A 20,545-nucleotide genomic window follows, 5' to 3' on the forward strand; every position below is an offset into this window, starting at 1 on the left:
CTCCAAAGTAAAAGTAAAAATTGATATGTTAAAGTAAATCTTTGTTAAACTGAAGTAGATAATCTGGGTTCTTGGGGAAAAGTAGGAATAATATTGTGCTTTTTATCTGTGTCTTTCTTTAATTGTCTGTTGTTTGGGCTGGCATCGAATGTGCAAGGCCAAAATGGGTCAAAGGCCTGGGACATTTTAACACTCGCCTTTCACACTGTGGGCTTTCTTTCCAAAGCCTATGTGAATGACATGGAAAATCACAATGTTCAGGCAGAATCAGTACGAAGAAAAATAAACCGTGATACTAGGGAAGAGATCACAGATGAGTATGAATAGGAAAGTCCAGAGCAAGGCAAATCCAAATTATCGGACAAGAAGCGCTCTTTGTCGTCGAACAAGAAATGCACTTGCAAGTAGGCTTTTTTTCCAATTAACCTTGGTCTTTTCAGGCGACTCCCTCAGCCCTTGCTATGACTGGTGCTTTGGTGTTGGTTACAGAATCATAGAATCCCTACAGTGTGGAAGCAGGCCATTTGGCCTTTTGAGTCCACACTGTCCCTCCGAAAAGAATCCCATCCTGACCCACCCCCTGCCCTATCCCTGTAATCCTGCATTTCCCATGGCTAGTCCACCTAACCTACGTATGCCTGGACACTCTGGGCAACTTAGCATGGCCACTCTATCTAACCTGCACATCTTTGGGCTGTGGGAAGAATCCAAAGCAGCCAGAGCAAACCCACACTGACATGGAGAGAACACGCAAACTCCAAACAGACAGTCTCCTGAGGATGGAATCGCGTCCATGGATGAGCAAGCTAGGTGGGTTAGCCGTGGAAGTACAGGAATAGGGTAGGAGCATGGGTCTGGGCAGCATGCTGTTCAGAAGGTCATTGTCCACTTGATGGGCTAAATGACCTGCTTACGCGCAGTAGGGATTCAATGAGTTGACCTGGTGCCTCAAGGGTTGATAGAGTGTGGTGCTGGACAAAGCACAGCAGGTCAGGCAGCAGCTGAGGAGCAGAAGAATCGACGTTTTAGGCAGGATCCTTAATCCCAAAGCATCAACTTTCCTGCTCCTCAAATGTTGCCTGACCTGCTGTACTTTTTCCAGCACCACACTGTGCCACACTGCATCTACTCTGACTCTCCAGCATCTGCAGTCCTCATTATCTCCTGGTACTGCAAGGGACCAGTTATATGTACAACATGGTCCCTCTGATCCTTGGTGTTCCCTCTGATCCAGGGTCCTACTGTTGGTGTATTCCCTTGCCTTGTTTGTCCTGTCGAATTGTACTATCTCATTTATCCAACTGAATTCCATTTGTCACTGGTCAGCCCATCTGACCAGTCTGTATGTATCCTCCGTTAGTTTTAAGCTATCCTCCTCACCAATTTTTGTATCATCTGAAAACTTACTGACCGACCCTCCTACATTCAAGTCTAAATCATTTATACAAGCCATAAACAGTAAGAGCCCCTTACACTGACCTAATGGGACCTCACTTGACACAGACCTCCAATTGGAAACATATCTCCTAACAATGGCTCTCTGCTTCCTACCACTTAACAAATTATGGATTCTATTTGCCAGACTTCCTTGGATCACTTTGCTGTCAGTCTCCCATTCAGCACCTTAACAAAACCTTGCAGAAGTCCAAGTAGACTGTCAAAAGCATTGCCTCATCTGCACACCTGGTCATCTCTTTGAAAATTCAGTCAAGTTGGTCAGACATAACCTCCCCTTAACAAAACTACGCTGACTGTCCTTAATTAATCCTGCCTCGACGAGTGCAGATTAATTCAACCCCTCATAATTTCTTACAGACTGGTCTGGTGTTTCCTGCTTGGACCTTGCTACCTTCTGGATTAGTAGGACCACATTGGCTGTCCCCCAGTCCTACAGCTCCTCTCCTGTGGCCAGGGAGGAATTACATTTTTCTAAACATCCCTGTTCCATGTCCTTCCTTGCCTCACTCAACAGCAAGGAATGATACATTTCATCCAACACAGGAGATTTGTCTACATTTAAACTTGTCAGACCAGTTAGAACCTCCTCTTTGTCTATGCTAATTTCTTAAATTGTATTCACAGATTTTTCTCCCTGATTTTTGTTATACATACACAGTATCCCTCTCAAAAGTGAACAGAGGCCCAAAGCATTAATTTAGAACTATACCTGTGTCCTCCGGCTCCAAACATGTGTGATTTTGAGCAACTTTGGAAATGAACTAAGATGTTGAATTTTTTTTAATGCAACTTTCATAGATGTGTTTTGTGAAACACTTTGCCTGAACTGTCTTACTTTGTGCGGACATCCCCACAGGCTCTTGACACGGGACAATTGGATAATGTGTGTCAGATGAAAAGTGCAAGAATCAATGGAGGTGTCATTTCTGTGCTGGTATTTGCCAGAGGAGCTCCCACTGTGAAAACTAATTGATAAACATATAGTTTAATTAGCCTGCAATCATCCTGTTGTAAACATTGTGTACGTGTCAGTCACAGGGATTTTATGACGTCATTTTATGTGATATCTATAATCACTGCACCTGCTCCATCCAGCATATCTTACACCTTGTATTAAGTTGTTAAGGTTGCCAAACATTTATAGGCCAGGACCTAGTTTTCATGCTGCTAAATCACTTACTACAGAAAATTTAAATAGTACTACTGCCACCAGCTTACCAAGAAGTAAGTTTTGCACAAACTGGGACCTGATGACATGGGTGGTTTAAGAGAACTATTTATCAAGGGTCTGGCCAGCATCCAGTCTTAGAGTCTCAGTAGTTCTACATTTGGTTTGTGCAAACGTGGTTTGAAACCCAGCATTTTTGGCCAAGTAAAAGTTCTGGATTTAACAGCATCAAGGCTAGAAGACAATAAACAATGGAGGACGCTCAGAATAAAACTTAAAGGGCCCGGTATAAAAAGGGTTAAACATGGCTACCAACAAAAGAGAATGCATGTCATTTTTAAAACTCATGCTGTGTAGAATTAACTCAGTGAATTTCTTTCAAGCACACTGCAGGACTTACTTCATTCTCACAGCCTCCACTTCAATACATTGCAACATCCTTCTTCTCAGTTAGGTCACCCAAAGTATGGAGCAACCAGGAGTTTTCATCAGATGAAAATTATCTTGATTATGTGGTTGGCTAATTTCATGAACTTAAACAGTTGAAAAAGGTCTTTTCTACATGAATTTTACTTTACAATAGAGTCAGAAAGATGTGCAGCATGGAAAGAGACCCTTCGGTCCAACTCATCCATGCCGACCTGACATCCTAAATTAATCTAGTCCCATTTGCCAGCATTTGGTCCATAAACTTATAGTTTACAATTTCTAGTGCCCAGTTAAAAGTTCTTTGACATTCTTTATATTAGTTTAAAAATTGTCAACAAGTGTTCTAGTTTATGTACATGGTACCACCTTTGTATTAAATTAAGATACAGGTAGAATGTACATAATACCAATGTAAGAAATGTCCTGTGACAGGATCTCACTGGGAGATCTAAATATTCCAACATGGAAATTCTTGCAATCAAGAACTTGAAGCTACACAGCAAATCAAATGAACAATGTTTTGTTTTGAACTGGTTTAAAAGCTTCCTGTGCAGTCTCAATGGTGGGTTGCAGAACAATTTGGAAACTAGTTGTGCACCACTTTTGCAATGTGTGACCACAACTGAAAGAATTGTTATACATGCAAACTTCAGTGCTGTTAATCAACTTTCTTCGAGAAAATACATGCTGGTTATAACTTTTTTTTTTCTGTTGAATAAGTGATGAAATTGTCAATGATTTGTAAGAAAACAGCTCAAACCAGTAATAAAAGAGTAAAATAAATTTATAAAAAATTGTAGGGAAAAATCCAAAATGATGTGGATTTGAAGTGGTAATTTGTTCTTGTAGTTGAGAAGACTGTAAAATATCTGCTGACAAGGCATAATTAAGTGGTAAGTGCGTTGTGAAAATATATCCCACAGTGAGGTGCAGTCATTGCTGAGTCAGATGATCTCAGCAAGGGTGCTAGTTAGGATATGATACTTACGAAAGCGAGGAGAAGATAATTTCTTTAATTTTCTGGCATTGATGCACTTGAGGTGTGCCTTATTAAAATGCTGAAATCCATGTGCTGTAAGTAGACCCATAATACTGTTCAGGCGGAGAATTCCAGCATTTTGATCCAGCAACACTAAAAGAAAGGTGATGAGTCTGGATGTTTGAGTGGGTTGGAGGATACTTGCAATGAGGGTACTTCCATGTGTCTACTGCTATTGACCTTCTAAATGGAAGTGGCGGTAGGTTTGGGACATGCTGTCTAAGGACCCTTGGCAAATTTCTGCAGTGCACCTTATAGATGGTACAGGCCGCTGCAACTGTACATTGATGGAGAGAGTGGATGTTTGTGGATATTGGTGCCACACAAGCAGTCTGATTTGTCCAGCTTCTTCAATATTTCTAGGGCAACTCTCATAAAAGCATAGAATCCCTACTGTGGGGAAATAGGCCATTCAGCCCATCAAATCCATCTGAGGAGCATCCCACCTAGACCCAAACCTCTACCCTGTCTCTGTAAGCCTGCATTTCCTAAGGCTAATCCACCTACCCTGCACGTCTTTGGATGTTGGAGGAAACTGGAACAACTGGAGAAAGCCCATGCACGTGAGGAGAATGTGGATACTCCTTTTAAACAAATTTGGAGTATGGCATCAAATTCCGGACTTATACCTTTATAGATGATGGATAGGCTTTGGGGAGGCAGGAGGTTCCTCCTAGCCTTGGACCTGCTCTTATGGTCACTATTTCTGGGGTTAGTCCACTTAAGTGTCTGCTCAATGGTAACTTCCAACTTGTTCATAGTTGGGAATTCAGTGATAGTAAGGCCAGTGAATGTCAAGGGATGATGGTTAGTTTCTGTGTCATTGGAGATTGTCATTGTGTGGTACTTGTGTGACAAGAATACTAGTTACCACTTTTCAGCTCAAGCCTTGTATATTGTCCAGGTCTACCTTTTTTATTTGGACTGCTTCAGTATCTGATGAGTGGTGAGTGGGTCTGAACATTGTGCAATCATCAGCAAACATCCCCACTTCTGACCTTAAAATGGAGTGAAGGTGATTGATGAAGCAGCTGAGGATAGTTGGATCTAAAGAACTACCCTGAGGAATTCCGACGTGGTATCCTGGAGCTGAGATGACTGACCTCCCATAATTACCTTCCTTTGTGACAGGTACGACTCCAATCAATAGAGTGATTTCCCCTGATCTCCATTGACTTCAATTTTGCTAGGACACCTCAGTCCCAAACTGGGTGTTGCTGAGTAGGTGCTGCGAGATAGCATGGTTAATGATGCCTTCCATCACTTTACTGATGATCAAAAGTAGACTGATGGGGCAGTAATTGGCTGGTTAGATTTGGCTTGCGTTTTGAGGACAGGAGACCTGAACAATTTTCCACATTGTAAGTTAGATGTCAGTGTGGTAGCTGTATTGGAGCAGCTTCTCTGGAGTGCAGCAAGTTCTGAAGCACACGTCTTCAGTATTATTGGTGGACTGTTACCGGGACGCAGCTTTCCAGTATCCAGTGCCTTCAGCTAATTCTTGATGTCATATGGAGTGAATCAGGTGAGCTGAAGACTAACATCTGTAATGCTGGGGACCTCAGAAGACTCTGATTGTTCGTTCACTTGCCGAGGAGGGGATGTAGTGCATAATAATCAGCAGGTGGTTTCCTTCCCCGTGTTTGACCTGTTGCCATGAATTTTCGTGGTGTCCGGAGACTATGTTTAGGGTTCCCTTGGCAACTCCTTCCTGACTTTGCCATCACATCTGTGAGGCTTGTCTTGCCAGTGGGACAGGACATATCCAGGGATAGTGATGGTGGAGTCTGGGACTTTGTCCATCAGGAATGATTCTGTGAGTGTGACTGTGTTGGGTCATTGCTTGATTAGCTCTCCCAATTTTGGCACTCGCCCTCAGATGTTAGTAAGGAGAACTTTTATGTGTGTTGCTGTGTTGTGCTGTTTCTGGTGCCTGGGTCTATGTCAGGTGATCAGTTTAGTTTTGTTTCTTTTCTGAAATTTGCAGCAATTGTGATAACTGGCTGCTCCATTCCAGTGAGTAGAGCAAGGCAGGGTGAAGACTATGAGCAATGCTGGGAGAAAGAAGCAACAAAAGACTGGAAGGTTGAAAAGAGGGAAAGTTTATTCAGTACCCGAAGGGAGGGCAAGAAAAACAGATTGAAAGTATTGGGATGCAACATCTTCAAGGGGTAAACATGCACGATTTAGAACCCTTCTAGTGAGAAACATTGGTCAGGACATTATGGTGCAGTCTTATTTCAGCTGCAGCGCATAGCCGCTATCTCAACTTTGCTCCAGGAAATGAGCTATATTTCAGCCATTGGCCCTCCATATCTATTCACTCGTTTTAAAGCTGGATGGGTTCGTTAATTCCACGAAAGTCATGGTCAATAACTATTTCCATGACTACTTCCGACTGACTTCATAACTACAGATACCATGTTTGTGTAGGTGTGTGTGTGTATACATATATAAAACAGAGAGAGAGAGAGAGAGAGAGAGATTCTACTGAGTTTACAGTTTTGAATTGGGAAAAACCCACAGGAAATTCCTCCTCCACCCTGTGAGTGAAGCGCACAGCAATTATACGTCAGGCAGTTCATGAGGAGAAAGTTTATTCATGCATTGCCAGGCTATGAAGAAAATATTTAAGTAACATGAAAGCAGCCTGAGCTTCCATCAGGTATTCAAGGAACAATTTAGACAAAACAGGAGTTGTCCCCTTCCCCTCCCTTGTTCTAGAAAATGATATCAGCATCTCAACGACTAATATTTTCAGTATCATCATGAAAGAAAAAGACTTGCATTTTTATAGTGCCTTTCATTGGCTGTAAAGCACTTTGAGGTGCCAGTGACAATCAAGCACTTCTGAAGTGCAGCTACTGTAAAGTGTAAATAACGGCCAAATACAGTTTTTTTTTAAAATGTTGATTTGAGGGATAAATAACAACAGTCAGGATACGTTGGGTATCTCTCCTCATCATTGAAATAATACTTGATGTCCCACTTGGAAGGTCAGCTAGGAAGCTGGTCGTCAGTTGGCTCAGTTGGCTGGAAGCTGGTTTGTATTACAGTATGATGCCAACAGCACGGGCTCAATTTCCTGTACAGGCTTCGGTCACCATGAAAGTCTCATTTCCTCGACCTCCCCCTCACCTGAGGCTTGGTGGCCTTCAGGTTAAACTGCCGCCAGTTATTCTTCTCTCATAAGAAGAGAGCAGTGCTATGTTCCTGTAGGACTACAGCATCTTCAAGTTTCTCCTCTCAGCAATGGTACCTCTGGCAGCCCAACAATCCTTCAGGAGTCAAGATTAGAGTGGTGCTGGAAAAGCAGGCCAGGCAGCATCCGAGGAGCAGGAAAATTGGCATTTCAGGCAGAAGCCCTTCATCAAGAAACCCTCCCCTCCTGGCATCTTCCCGCTACCGCAGGAATTACTAAAACCTGCGCCCACACCTCCCCCCTCACCTCCATCTAAGGCCCAAAGGAGCCGTCCACATCCATCAAAGTTTCACTTGCACTTCCACAAATGTCATTTATTGCATCCGTTGCTCCTGATGAGGTCTCTCTTACATTGGGGAGACTGGACACTTTCTGAGAGAGTGCTTCAGGGAATATCTCCGGGATACCCGCACCAATCAATCCCACCGCCCTGTGGCCGAACATTTCAACTCCCCCTCCCGCTCTGTCGAGGACATGCAGGTCCTGGGCCGCCTCCACCGCTGCTCCCTCAACCCGACGCCTGGAGGAAGAACACTTTAACTTCCGCCTCGGAATCCTTCAACCCCATGGTATCAATGTGGACTTCAATAGTTTCCTCATTTCACCTCCCCCCACCTCACTCCAGGTCCAACCTTCCAGCTCAGCCTTGTCCCCGTGACCCATCCCATCTATCCATCTTCCTTCCTACCTATCCGCTCCACCCTCCCCGCCAACCTATAACCTTTACCCCTTCCTCCATCCACCTATTGCACTCTCAAGTACCTTCTCCCCAGCCCCACCCCCCCCTCCCATTTATCCCTCCACCCCCGAGGCTCCCAGCATCATTCCTGAAGGGCTTTTGCCCAAAACATCGATTTTTCCTGCTCCTCGGATGCTGATTGACCTACTGTGTGTTTCCAGTACCACTCTAATCTTAACTCTAATCTCCCAGCATCTGCAGTCCTCACTTTCATCTAATCCCTCCAGAGTGTCAGCTTTGATTTTCATGCTTAATCCTAGAGTGGGACTTAAACTGGGACTTCAAAAGCGACAGAGCTACCATCTGAGCTATCTAAAAGTGACATATACGGGATTGTTTTCAGTGTGGGCAAGACCATCAAACTATAAATAGCCAAAAGGACCTGCTTAATTGTGAGTTTTCTACATATGGTATCCCAAAATGTAGGACATACATGAGCCAGTCTTTTTGCTTTGACCTTCCTCTGACTATTTTGCTTGTCTCAAAAATTGTAAATGCAAATCTTTCAGGAAGTACTCTGTTGGAATTAGCTTATTATTGGATTCTTACCCTTTTCAGTTAAAAAAAACCTTCTTACCAGCTTAATTATTCAAAAACAACCACCATACTCAATATTTGACATTGCCGTTATCTGACTATTTCAGTGCACCTGTCAGTGATCTCTCATACATTGCACGTGTGGTTGAAAGAATTGAATGTTTATAGATGCTACACCACCGCAGTTTATCAGAGGTCTGCAGCCTAAAGCCATATGGGAAAGGAAACCATCATTTCACATAATATTTTAACCTCTATTTTAACAGCCTTATAGTTTGATGGACTTGCCCACACTGAATGCAATCCTGTATATGTCACGTTTAGGTAGCTCAGATGGTAGCTGCGTTGCCTTTGAATCATTTTGTCCCAGTTTAAAACCCACTCCAGGATTAAGCATGAAAGCTGACACTCCTGAGGGATTGTTGCACTGCAGACTAAGCCATCCAAAGGCAGGCCGTCAATGTGTCAGAACATATTGTAGTTCAGCAGAAACTTAACGTTCAAATTCCAACTTCTCTGCTCAAGCTGCAATCTGATGGCTGGCTGTGATCTGTGGCCCAGTCCATCACCAAGATTGCCAACTGAAACAGTATCCATCTCCATCCTACGGGGATCACATTCAAATTTACTGCATCCCACACCATCTGATTTGCAGGCCATGCCAGCTCTTTGAAGAGCATCAAACATCCAACAGTATAGCACAGGAGCAGACCCTTTGGCACACCATATCTGTGCTGACCATGGTACCATTGTAAATTTATCCTATCTGCCTGCATAAAGGTCCATATCTCTCTTATCCTTACCTGTTGAAGTGTCAATCTCAATGCCTGTTAAACATTGCTATCATCTCTGCTCCTGCCACCCTCCCTGGCAGCAGAGTCCCATTGACCTTCCTTTCCTCTGTGGCCCTGCAAATATTTTTGTCTTCCAAATCCCTTTTGAAAACCTTGGTTGAATTTGTTCTCTGCTACACATTCTAGATCCTCACCGCTTGCTGCATGAAAATGTATTCCTCTTGCCTGTAAAATTCATAGAAATCCCCCTGCCCATATATACTGACGACTCTCATTTTTCCTAACGTCAGAACTTCCACACAAATGGTAAAATCCTGCCCAGAAAATTTTAAACTTCACTGAAATGATTTTGTTAAGACTTTTTAAGTCTAGTAGAGTTTAAGTAAACTTCAGCTTGAACCCCAGCTGACAATATTGTCAGTGACTGTATGAAACCCCCATTTTTGTCACTGACCTCTGCTTCCTGTAGAAGAATCTCCCCACAGGCATAATAAAATCTCACAGGTTTTCCTCCAAAGGGCTACATTGACCCAATGCCAACTGCAAACATCCTTCTCCAATCATTAAGATTACAGTTCCCTATGTAACATTTGGTAAATATATCCTGTAGAATTTAGGGATTAGATTACTTTTCTAAGCCTTTGAAAAATCTGGATGACATCTTAGTCAACTGTCAGCACTGTGTAGAATCTTTGGCTATAGCCATAAGCATAATCTGTCCCACCAATCAATCTAGGCAAAGAATTTCAAGTAATATTTACCTGTGAATCTCTAGTTCTTTCTAAGCCAAAATGCACTTGTGCATGACAGGATGCCAACAGTAGCATAATTCCCCAGTGACAGAACTGTTATCCAATATCTTTTGATGTTAATCCCTATTTTAATGATGAGAGTGTTTTGAATTAATTTCTCACAGTAATATCTGATTAGTCTGTTCTGCACTGCAAGCTTCTTTTATCAACAACAATGAAAACATTTTCCATGACATTATTTCTACCAATATTTGCATGAACAGTATGGTCCGACTGCAGAGTCAATCCAAAATGTCCATATTATTGGAGAGTCATAATTACAGTTTTTATTAATGCTATTTATTATGTGTGCGCATTCAGTTTGGTTTGTCAGAAGCTAGCGGTGCCATTAAACACATTTACCATTGACTTGTAGGCCCGTTTTTAAATTAATTGTGACTTAGTCAAAAAAATTGAACACATCGGGCCAGATTAGCTAACGACAAGGAGCAAACAGTACGCATTGCACGTGCCTGTGCTTGTTAAAGTTATATTAAAGTTCCTCATTGATTCTATATTTTCTTTTTGCAGAAATTCTTCCATAGCCACGTTATGTTCCAATCACATCACAACCTTTGTAGCTTGAGACCATAAGATACAAGAACAGAAATAGACCATTCAGCCCATTAAATCTATTGTCATTGAATTAGATCATGGCTAAGCTGATAATTCTCAAATCCACTTTCCTCCCTTTTCCTCCCTTTTCCGTTCCTTGGCGGCACGGTGGCACAGTGGTTAGCACTACTGCCTCACAGCGCCAGAGACCTGGGTTCAATTCCCGCCTCAGGTGACTGACTGTGTGGAGTTTGCATGTTCTCCCCGTGTCTGCGTGGGTTTCCTCCAGGTGGTCCGGTTTCCTCCCACAGTCCAAAGATGTGCAGGTCAGGTGAATTGGCCATGCTAAATTATACCGTAGTGTTAGGTAAGGGGTAGATGTAGGGGTATGGGTGGGTTGCGCTTCGGCGGGGCGGTGTGAACTTGTTGGGCCGAAGGGCCTGTTTCCACACTGTAAGTAATCTAATCTAATCTAATCTAATAAAGTTTGACTGTCTTACTGACCTGAAAAAAATCAGATCTCAGCTTTGATTATACTTAATAACCTCGCCTTGTCAGTCCTATATGGTAAAGATTCACCACCCTCTGAGAGAAAAAAAAATTCTCCTCATCTCCTCCTTAAATGGGTGATCCCTTATTCTGAGATTTTTGCTGTCTCGTCCTAGACTCTTCAATAAGGAGAAACAATTTATCTACACTTACCCTCTGAGGCCTCCTTAGAATCAAGGTCTCTTTGCATTCTTCTAATGAAGACAGGCCCAAACTACTCAACTTACCTCATAATACAGTCTGGCCACACTCATGCCAGCCTAGTAAACCTTCTGTGGACTGTCTCTGTTGTCAGTACTGTATATCTTTGCTTAATAAGGGGTGCAAAACTGTTCACTGCATTCCAGCTGTGGTCTGACTAGCTTTAACAAAACTTCCTATTTTCATACGCCATTCCCTTTGAAATGAAGGCCTTAATGTAGATTTAACTATTAGGGGTTAAATTTAAAACTGCATGTTACCATGGTGACACACGTCCAGTAATGCACAGTCATAACATTTGGCTCTATTGTGACAGAAATTGTCATATCATTGTGAAAAGTTTGGATTTAAAATCATATTTTGTACTGTCTGTTCTTTGCCCGCAGCTGTAATACTTGAGGCTAGCAAATTCAGAGTCAAGCATGGAATGTTAATACAGTAGTTGTCCTTCACAAATATATGTAACTCAAAATGTTATCAAATTACATTCCACTTTTGCACATGGATGCAAGAGCTGCTCTGTCTTACTGGTGACATGGTGGTCAGATTCCCTTGTGAATTTTCCTGGGAATTAATTTTACTTCACATGTTGAACTCACAGTTTGCACAGAACTGAAGAAACTTACCACAGGTAAACCCAAGGTTGCCTCATTCAGCAGTGTAACTGAATAAAATGTGTATTTAATATGCAAGCATTTTAAAAATAATATCCCATAATCTGAAAAATATTAAGGTTAATTTTCCTGGCCTGGTCCTGGATGGCATCTAAGAGACCAGACAAGTGGAGAGGAAAAGGTAATGTTAATCCCTTACTCCTTGATAACACATCTGTCAAACTACTCGTTTCTGGTCCTGATTACAACAGAAGTGGGTGCAACAAGTAAACCTCTTCAATTCAGATTTTCTTACATTGCACTGGGTGTGGTTCAGCAGCAAATGGAAATTTTCTTGTGCTGCCCTATCTGTTGTAAAGGGACTGGATACTATTGGCTCCTTGAATGTAGGCTGTTTTGTTGCCAGCACTGGCATAGAATTGGGTTTGTACTTTGCACTTGGTTATGGAGGCGTTGTGTAGTGTTGTGCCACTCCTTCACTTGTGCAATATGTCTCATTTGGAACCAGACAAGAGCAAACAACTAAATGACGTGGTTATTCATGTTGTCCTTCCCTGAGCCATTGACGATTGTTTCCTGACCATAGAGTAGGCATTTTCCCTCATGACTATTGCTGTCTCATCATCCTTCATACCACATTGTTTTCCCTGTTCTTCCACCCACTTCTTATCCCCTGACAAGTTCCTATAGATTGAGTTCATGGATTCTTCCATCTCAGAAATGGTACATCTGAAAAAAAGTGTCTGTACTGCTTTCTATCTTTACTGTGATGGTCAGTCCCCATCTGAATGTCTATATGGCGCCTTTTTAACAATAATTAGGACAGAGAGCAAGTTTAGGTGAGAGCTTTGGGTCCCAACATTTCAGATACACCCTGCAATAGTTATTCCAGGGAAACTCTGAAAGGCAGAACGGCCGTATTTTTTTATCTGCTCTGCTCTCTGGTTAAGTCGGTTTTAGGTTATTCCACTTAAAGCTTCACACAGCACATTCTGACAGTTTATAGTGTCTATGTATACCCTTGTAACAGCAGCTCCAGTTTCATCAAAAAGGTGTCTTGTCCCCCTGTTACCTGATCAAAATGATCAAAACACAGGGGCTTGGATTTCACACTCTCACTGAAGGAGGGTTGAAATACACTGACCTCATTCCAATTTCCTGCCTTGGACTCAATTATTTATGCATGTAGCAAGGGTGGAACAAGAATTGTAGTCATTGTTGTAATGCAGCAACCAATCAGTGTACAAGTTCACAAAAGCCCTAGTGATGACAATGTAATCTGTATTAATAATGTTGATTGGCATTGATCATGGAACACACTGAGCACTCCACTTCTCTTTGAAAAAAATGTTTAATGAAGGTATTTTTAATCTATCAGTTCAGAGATGTAATGGTACACCTCTGGAGTAGGTAGGACCTGAGACTCAGGCATTCTGGTTTGGAGGTAGGGGTAATACCATTGCACCAGAAGGGCCCTCCAAAGTGTTTAATAGATACACGATGAGTTAATTGCATAACAGTGCGAAGGATTTGCTGATTGAGCATCCTGTCCAGTGAAGTCAGCAGTTGTCCCTTGTACACCTTGTGATGGCAGTTTCTCTATTTAGACCCTATGGTTTATTTGTTTGGGGTGAGCACTCTGAGATGCCAAAGCAGAATGTAATGAGAAGAAAGGCAGTGCAGCAAGTTGTCAGAGATTTGGTGACTTGTACACGTTTCACACTGGATAATGACAATGTTTTCAGCTTTCCAACTATCAATGTAATTGAGTTGTAGAATTTAAGTGATAAAAGGCTAGTCTTCGTGAAAGGAAAGTGAAGAGGCATCTGTTAGATCTGTAAATCCTTGTAATAGAACAATCTTCTAAAAAGAAGCAGTATTCTCTGTTGGTTCTTGATTTGCTGACAAGTGCCTACTATCATTGCCTCTTTATTCACAGTTTAATTTGAACCAAAATGGGCCAAATATTCCTCATTAATTCCATTTTGCTTCAGTTGCTGGGTAAGCTTTCTTAAGCAAGAATCAACTCGTGAGAAGTGGCAGCTTAATACTTTAAGCAGTCTAATGGCATTTTGTATATATTTTAAATAATTTCATTTAGGAAAGAAATTTGAGATATTCACACTGCAAGTGTTCGCTACTAAATTTATGAAGTACAAGTGCGGAGTTGGATTCAACACATCTGAGCTGATGAACAATGAATCTTCCTCTTGTTGGCATGCTAACTCTGTGCCATTATATTGTTGGGTCACTCCCCAGTTCCAAATTTTAGGCTGCATTTACACTATAACTACAGTGAAACCATTTCATGCTGAAGATGTGTTTGCTGTATAAATGCCCCCTTCAGTTTGTTTGGACTTGTTAAACCTGCTGAAGGATTACAAGGTCGAATTATATTTACTTAAACATTGCATTTGTAGAAACTAAGAGTATGGAATTGAACTTCATCTGCAGATCTATTGGCCACATTTTGCTCAGTTGGCTCAATAGCTGGTATGTAATGCAGAGTGATGTCAACTGCGTGGGTATAATTGCCACTCCAGCTGAGGTTAAACAAAGGATAATCATTCTCGACCTCTCCCTTGTCTCTAAGGAGAGAGCAGGACTATGGTGAATATGCTTACTTTCCTGCTCTTTCAGGCCATAACAAATTGCTATATAATAGTCATTTCCTGTTTCTACCCACCCTACACTGCTTCTTTTAATCATAGTAAATCTGTACTCTATAACTGGCCCTCTTACAAATGGAAGCACTTGCTCTATCTGCCTGCTGTATCTACATTCTCTCTCAAAAGTCTTGTTAATTTTGAAAATATTATTCCCACTTCCAATTTCAGTGGGGTCCAACAAGAGGCTGCACCTGAAAAGCAACAAGGTTTTGACATGTAACAACAACATAGACAAATGGGGGACAAATAGTGTCCCTGTGAGCCAGCTGAGTGTAAAGGATCTGAAAGCATTATGTGACTCATTGTTTGGATACACACATCTCAGACTTTTATACATATGGCAATTTTTCATGTCTTCCTTGACTCTGTCTCTAATTACTTTATTTCTCCCTTTTTCTTTCTAGAATCTTATGGCCAAAGCTTTATATGACAACGCACCAGAATCTCCAGAGGAGCTATCTTTTCGTAAAGGAGATATCCTGATGGTGATTGAACAGAACACTGGTGGGTTAGAAGGATGGTGGCTTTGTTCACTGCATGGACGACAAGGCATTGCCCCTGGCAACCGTCTCAAACTTCTTGTGGGGCCTATCTATGACAGCTCCACAAGTGAGCCATCTTCCTCTGTAGCGACACAGCAGTCACTGCAGCAGGGCATCTATCAAGTCCCGCCAAGCCTGCATGGCCATCCCAGCTGCGGAAGTTCTTTTCGAGATCCCATCTACCAAGTACCCCCTTCACAACTGAGTCAGAACGTGTATCAGGTGCCTCCCAGTGCATCAGGTCAAGGTGCACAAGGCCATGAGATCTATCAGGTTCCACCGTCTGTACACAGGAGCCCTTGGGGGGCTGACAGTGCCCCTCCTACAAGCAAGGTAGGTTTCTCCTATTCATCTTGTCTATTATTTTAATGTATCAGATTCCCAGCTTTGACTCTTTCTGTGCAAGCTCAGGGAAACATGAAATTTTATTTCTGGGTTTCTACACTGACAAACACTGCCAAGTCTGTCACATTGTATTGTTGGCTTCATTGTCATTTTGGACCAGACTTTTCCTGCCTCTCTGCAGAAGACATTGATACATTTTTCAACTTGCCAACCAGGTGCAAAATGAGCAGTATTATTTGTCTATTCTTTACAAAAACTGCCATGTTTTCATTTCCATTTCAAGCTGAAAATCTACCCCATTGAACAATAGGATCACTACCAGAGTGCACCAGCATCGGTGTCAGAAAACCATTGAAGTGCAGAGAATTATACAGTTAAAAGTTAATCCTGTCCTTGTCCATTGACAGTATTAAACTTAAGTTTTGGAAGGGGTCCCTGAGCAGCTTCCTGAACCAGCAGGGTACAATCTCTAGTTGGTGAATGCTGCAAGTCACTCCGCAGGTCATGCTGCGGCTGTATAGGACATTGGTTAGGCCCCTATTGGAATATTGCATGCAGTTCTGGTCTCCTTCCTGTCAAAAGGATGTTGTGAAACTTGAAAGGGTTCAGAAAAAATTTGCAAGGATGTTGCCAGGGTTGGAGGATTTGAGCTACAGGAAGATGTTGAATAGGCTGGGGCCTTTCCCCTGGAGCGTCAGGAGGCTGAGGGGTGACCTTATATAGGTTTATAAAATCATGAGGAGTATGGATAGGATAAACAGACAAGTCTTTTCCCTGGGGTGGGGGAGTCCAGAACTAGAGGGCATAGGTTTAGGGTGAGAGGGGAAAGATATAAAAGAGACCTGAGGGGCAACTTTTTCACACCGAAGGTGGTGCGTGTGTGGAATGAGCTGCCCAGAGGAAGTGGTGGAGGCTGGTACAATTGCAATATTTAAAAGGCACCTGGATGGGTATATGAATAGGAAGAGTTTGGAGGGATATGGGCTGGGTGCTGGCTGGTAGAACTGTATTGGGTTGGGATATCTGGTCAGCATGGACAAGCTGAACCAAAGGATCTGTTTCTGTGCGGTACATCTCTATGACACACAAACCCACAGGTAGTGAACAAGAAAGCAGTTTACTGGTCTAACGATCAATGATTTTGTGATTTGTATTAATGATAAACCAGAGATTTTATTAAAAGGCAGTGCACACCATGGTCTTAAAATAAAATTTGGATGATCAGCTCCTGGCCTACATCTGCAGAGGCTACAAATTTCCCAGTGTAGAGCAGTACAACCTATGTTAATGTACAAGTAACACGCAACTTTTTGGGGCTTAGTTTACTTATGACCCAGAATAATGATGGATACAGTATCAAAGACAATAGAGGAATGAGATTACAGCATCTTATATGGAAGGAAGCTAATCAGCACAGTTTAGATGGATGACTGACTGGCTTGTTTCTGTGCTGTAATATTCTACTCTTATTTTCATTTGAAAATATCTTTAAATGTCTGAATATTGTAAACATTTTATTATTAATAGCAAAATATTGCAGATGTTGGAAACCTGAATTTGTTTTTCTTTTATATTTAAGTACTTACTAGATCAGAAGCAAAGTTTATGATACATCTCTGGTGTACTTAAAAGGTCGTAACTGCAGAACAAGCTTCCTGTAAGCATCTTAGTTCCTTCCTGCTACAGTTCAAGTGCCACATTTCAACCATCGCCTTTAATTATTCAAAAAGAGCACATTAGGACTAAATGTGTAAATCATAATTGATGAAGGAAATTAGATAAATCAATGGTCTTAATATTGCTCTGTGAACATGACATAAAACCTCATTATTATAACAATGATTCACTGTAAATAACATCACAGTAAATCAAAAAAGAGATTAGTGTGTATATATACTGTTACTGTTCCTTTACCGATTCTAAAGCTGTTTAGTGGTGCTCTTACCTGCCTTTAAAAACTGCACGTTGTTTGGAAATAACCACAACGAACTTGCTATTATGGATGAACATTCTATGAAAGGTGAGATAGCCTTGCATTGAAGAGGAATCCTATTAGTTATAACCTACTAGAAGAGTACTACTGGCAACATGGAGACATTCAGAGTCATAGACCAGTACAGCACAGAAATAGACCCTTCAGTCCAGTACGTCCACGCCAACCAGATATCAGAAATAAATCTAGTCCCATTTGCCAGCATTTGGCCTATATCCCTCTAAACTCTTCCTATTCATATACCCATCCAAGTGTCTCTTAAATGCTGTAATTGTACCAGCCTCCACCACTTCCTCTGGCAGCTCATTCCTTACATGACATATGTACACCCTCTGCATGAAAATGTTGCCCCTTAGGTCTCTTTTAAGTCTTTCCCCTCTCAGCTTAAACCTATGCCCTCTAGCTTTGGACTCCCTACCCTGAGGAAAGGACCTTCTCTATCCATGCCCCTCGTGATTTTATAAACCTGTAAAGTCACCCCTTAGCCTCTGCTCCACGGAAAATAGCCCCAGCCTGTTCAGCATCTCTCTATGAATCTCCCTCAAACTGTGGCAACATCCTTGTCAATGCCTTCGGAACCTTTTTCAAGTTTAACAACATCTTTCTTATAGCAGGGAGATCAGAATTGAATGCTGTCTTCCATAAGTGGCCTAACCAATGTCCTGTACAGCTGCAACATGACCTCCCAACTCCTATACTCAATGCACTGACCAATAAAGGCAACATAGGTGCAGCGCTCCAAAAAATTGTACTTCCAAATAAACCTGCTGGTCTATAACCTGGTGTTGTGTGATTTTTAACTTTGTCCACCCCAGTCCAATACTGACACCTCCACATCAATTAAAAGCAAACAAACCAAACACTGCCTTCACTATCCTATCTACCTGTGACTCCAGTTTCAAGAAGCTATGAACTGACACTCCAAGGTCTCTTTGTTCAGCAACAGTCCCCAGGACCTTACCATTAAGTGTATAAGTCCTGCTCTGATTTGCCTTTCCAAAATGCAGTGGCTCGCATTTATCTTAATTAAACTCCATCTCCCACTCCTCAACCCATTGGCCCATCTGATCAACATCCTGTTGTACTCAGAGGGTAACTTTCTTCACTATCCATTACACCTCCTATATGGGTATCATCTGCAAACTTACTAACTATATCTCCTTTGTTCACATCCAAATCATTTATATAAATGATGAAAAGCTGTGGACCCACAACCGATCCTAGTGGCACACGGCTGGTCACAGGCCTCTAGTCATAAATGTGATCCTCCACCACCACCCTCTGTGTTCTGCCTTTGAGTCAGTTCTGTATCCAAATGGCTAGTTCTCCCTGTATCGTGTGTGATCTAACCTTGCTAACCAGTCTCCCTTGTACTGATGTTTATGATGAATTTTGTGTATTGAACTGGGAATACAATGCAACAAAATCTCCAAAGGCAGTAGTTTGGTACGAACCCCCATTAGCAGTAAACTGTATAGTCAGCTCTGGGACATTGTTGAGCTACCTGCATGCAAACCAATCTCAGCCTTAACCTCAGAAGAGAGATAGAGGTAGACACTAGGAGAACTTTTGAGTTGTGTGATGGCATTTTCTGGTATGTATCGGAACAGAGTTTATAATTTTACATTACCTGTGGAAAATATCACCTCTGACAGTCTCAGCCATTCTCAGTGATATACTGAAATAGCAGTTGTAATTAAATACTCTTATATTCTGAAAGTTTGAAGATACAGTCTTCAGATGCAATGGTGCTATCACTGAGCCAAACTAACACTTAGGATAGATATAAATCAGATTTATTTCAAAGCCAAGAGTCAGTGAACAAACAATATGTAAATTGGACCACCCAGTCTGTTTTACATTTAGTAATTCTATTTACTGTAAATTTTCTGTTTTTAGCATTTTACAGGAGTGCTGCTGAATCGTATTCAAATCTTTATTTACAGTGAAATGCTTCTGGCATTTAGAGCGCAGTACTGTAAATGGCTTCACAGCTGTTATTTTTCTGGAGCTGTCTGGCTCACTATCAGCAAACGCTGGGATGTTCTATAACGAAAAGCAGCAGAGTTTGGGTGTGGAGTATAGAGACTGACAACACAAACATCATGCCATAGCATGTATGTTTTGAGTTACATTGGGCAAAAGAAATTTGACCAATTTGCTGTACAGAAGAGAAAGATAATTTTAACTGCCTATTAAAGTCACGGCATGATTTTGTATTGAAGCTCAGCAGACAGCAAAAAGACTGATCAGGAAACGCTTGGCTGGAAAGCAGCAGTTTCCATTTTCATTACAGTTTATATTGGCAGAAAGGTCAGACATTTCCCTTTCAGGGCCCACCTCCTACTTTTCAATCTATCCCTGAGAGCCCCTTGTTGATAACGAGTATAAACACCTACTAAAGCTGAGCTGCAGGGTCCAACACCTTCCAGTTAGTAAGCAGGTATAGAAGGCTGAACCTCCTATCCAGGCAGACTTCAGTGCTGGCTTTCAGTTTAAGACTGTCGTAATTTTTAATTGCCATAAATTCTATCATGTATTGCTTTTGTTCCATAAAACCCCCTCACCCCACATTCTCTCTGTTTTTGAAGAAAAACTACCTGAAATTGAAAATTATTTCCCCCCCCCCCAAAAAAAGCTTCTGATACATTGTAAACACCATCCTGATATTAGCCTCATCTACTGGGGCCACATGATGGGAAACCTCACACACCCATCAATGCAACATTGTGGCTACGTGTAGTTTGCTGTGCTCTCCCAATGGATAAAGTTTTATATAATCAGAAAATATTCAATCTCGCAGTAATAAGTTGGTGAGAGAAAGGTCTAAGAAAAATATAAAGTTGCTAACGCAGTGTCAGCTGTGACTTGATCACAACCACTCTTGCCTTCCAAGTTCTAGAAATGTAACCCAAAATTA

The 20,545-nt window shown here is 41.8% G+C and overlaps 1 protein-coding gene across 1 annotated transcript in view; it reads left to right on the forward strand.

Moving 5' to 3' along the window:
- Positions 1-20,545, forward strand: part of nedd9 (neural precursor cell expressed, developmentally down-regulated 9) — a 55,414-nt gene that overhangs the window by 12,366 nt on the left and 22,503 nt on the right. Inside the window, exon 2 of the mRNA XM_072560783.1 lies at positions 15,150-15,620. Coding sequence (XP_072416884.1) covers positions 15,150-15,620 — 471 coding nt within the window. The remainder of the gene's footprint in view (positions 1-15,149; positions 15,621-20,545) is intronic.

This window comes from Chiloscyllium punctatum, chromosome 41 (assembly GCF_047496795.1).
Source record: "Chiloscyllium punctatum isolate Juve2018m chromosome 41, sChiPun1.3, whole genome shotgun sequence".
Taxonomy (NCBI): Eukaryota; Metazoa; Chordata; class Chondrichthyes; order Orectolobiformes; family Hemiscylliidae; genus Chiloscyllium; species Chiloscyllium punctatum.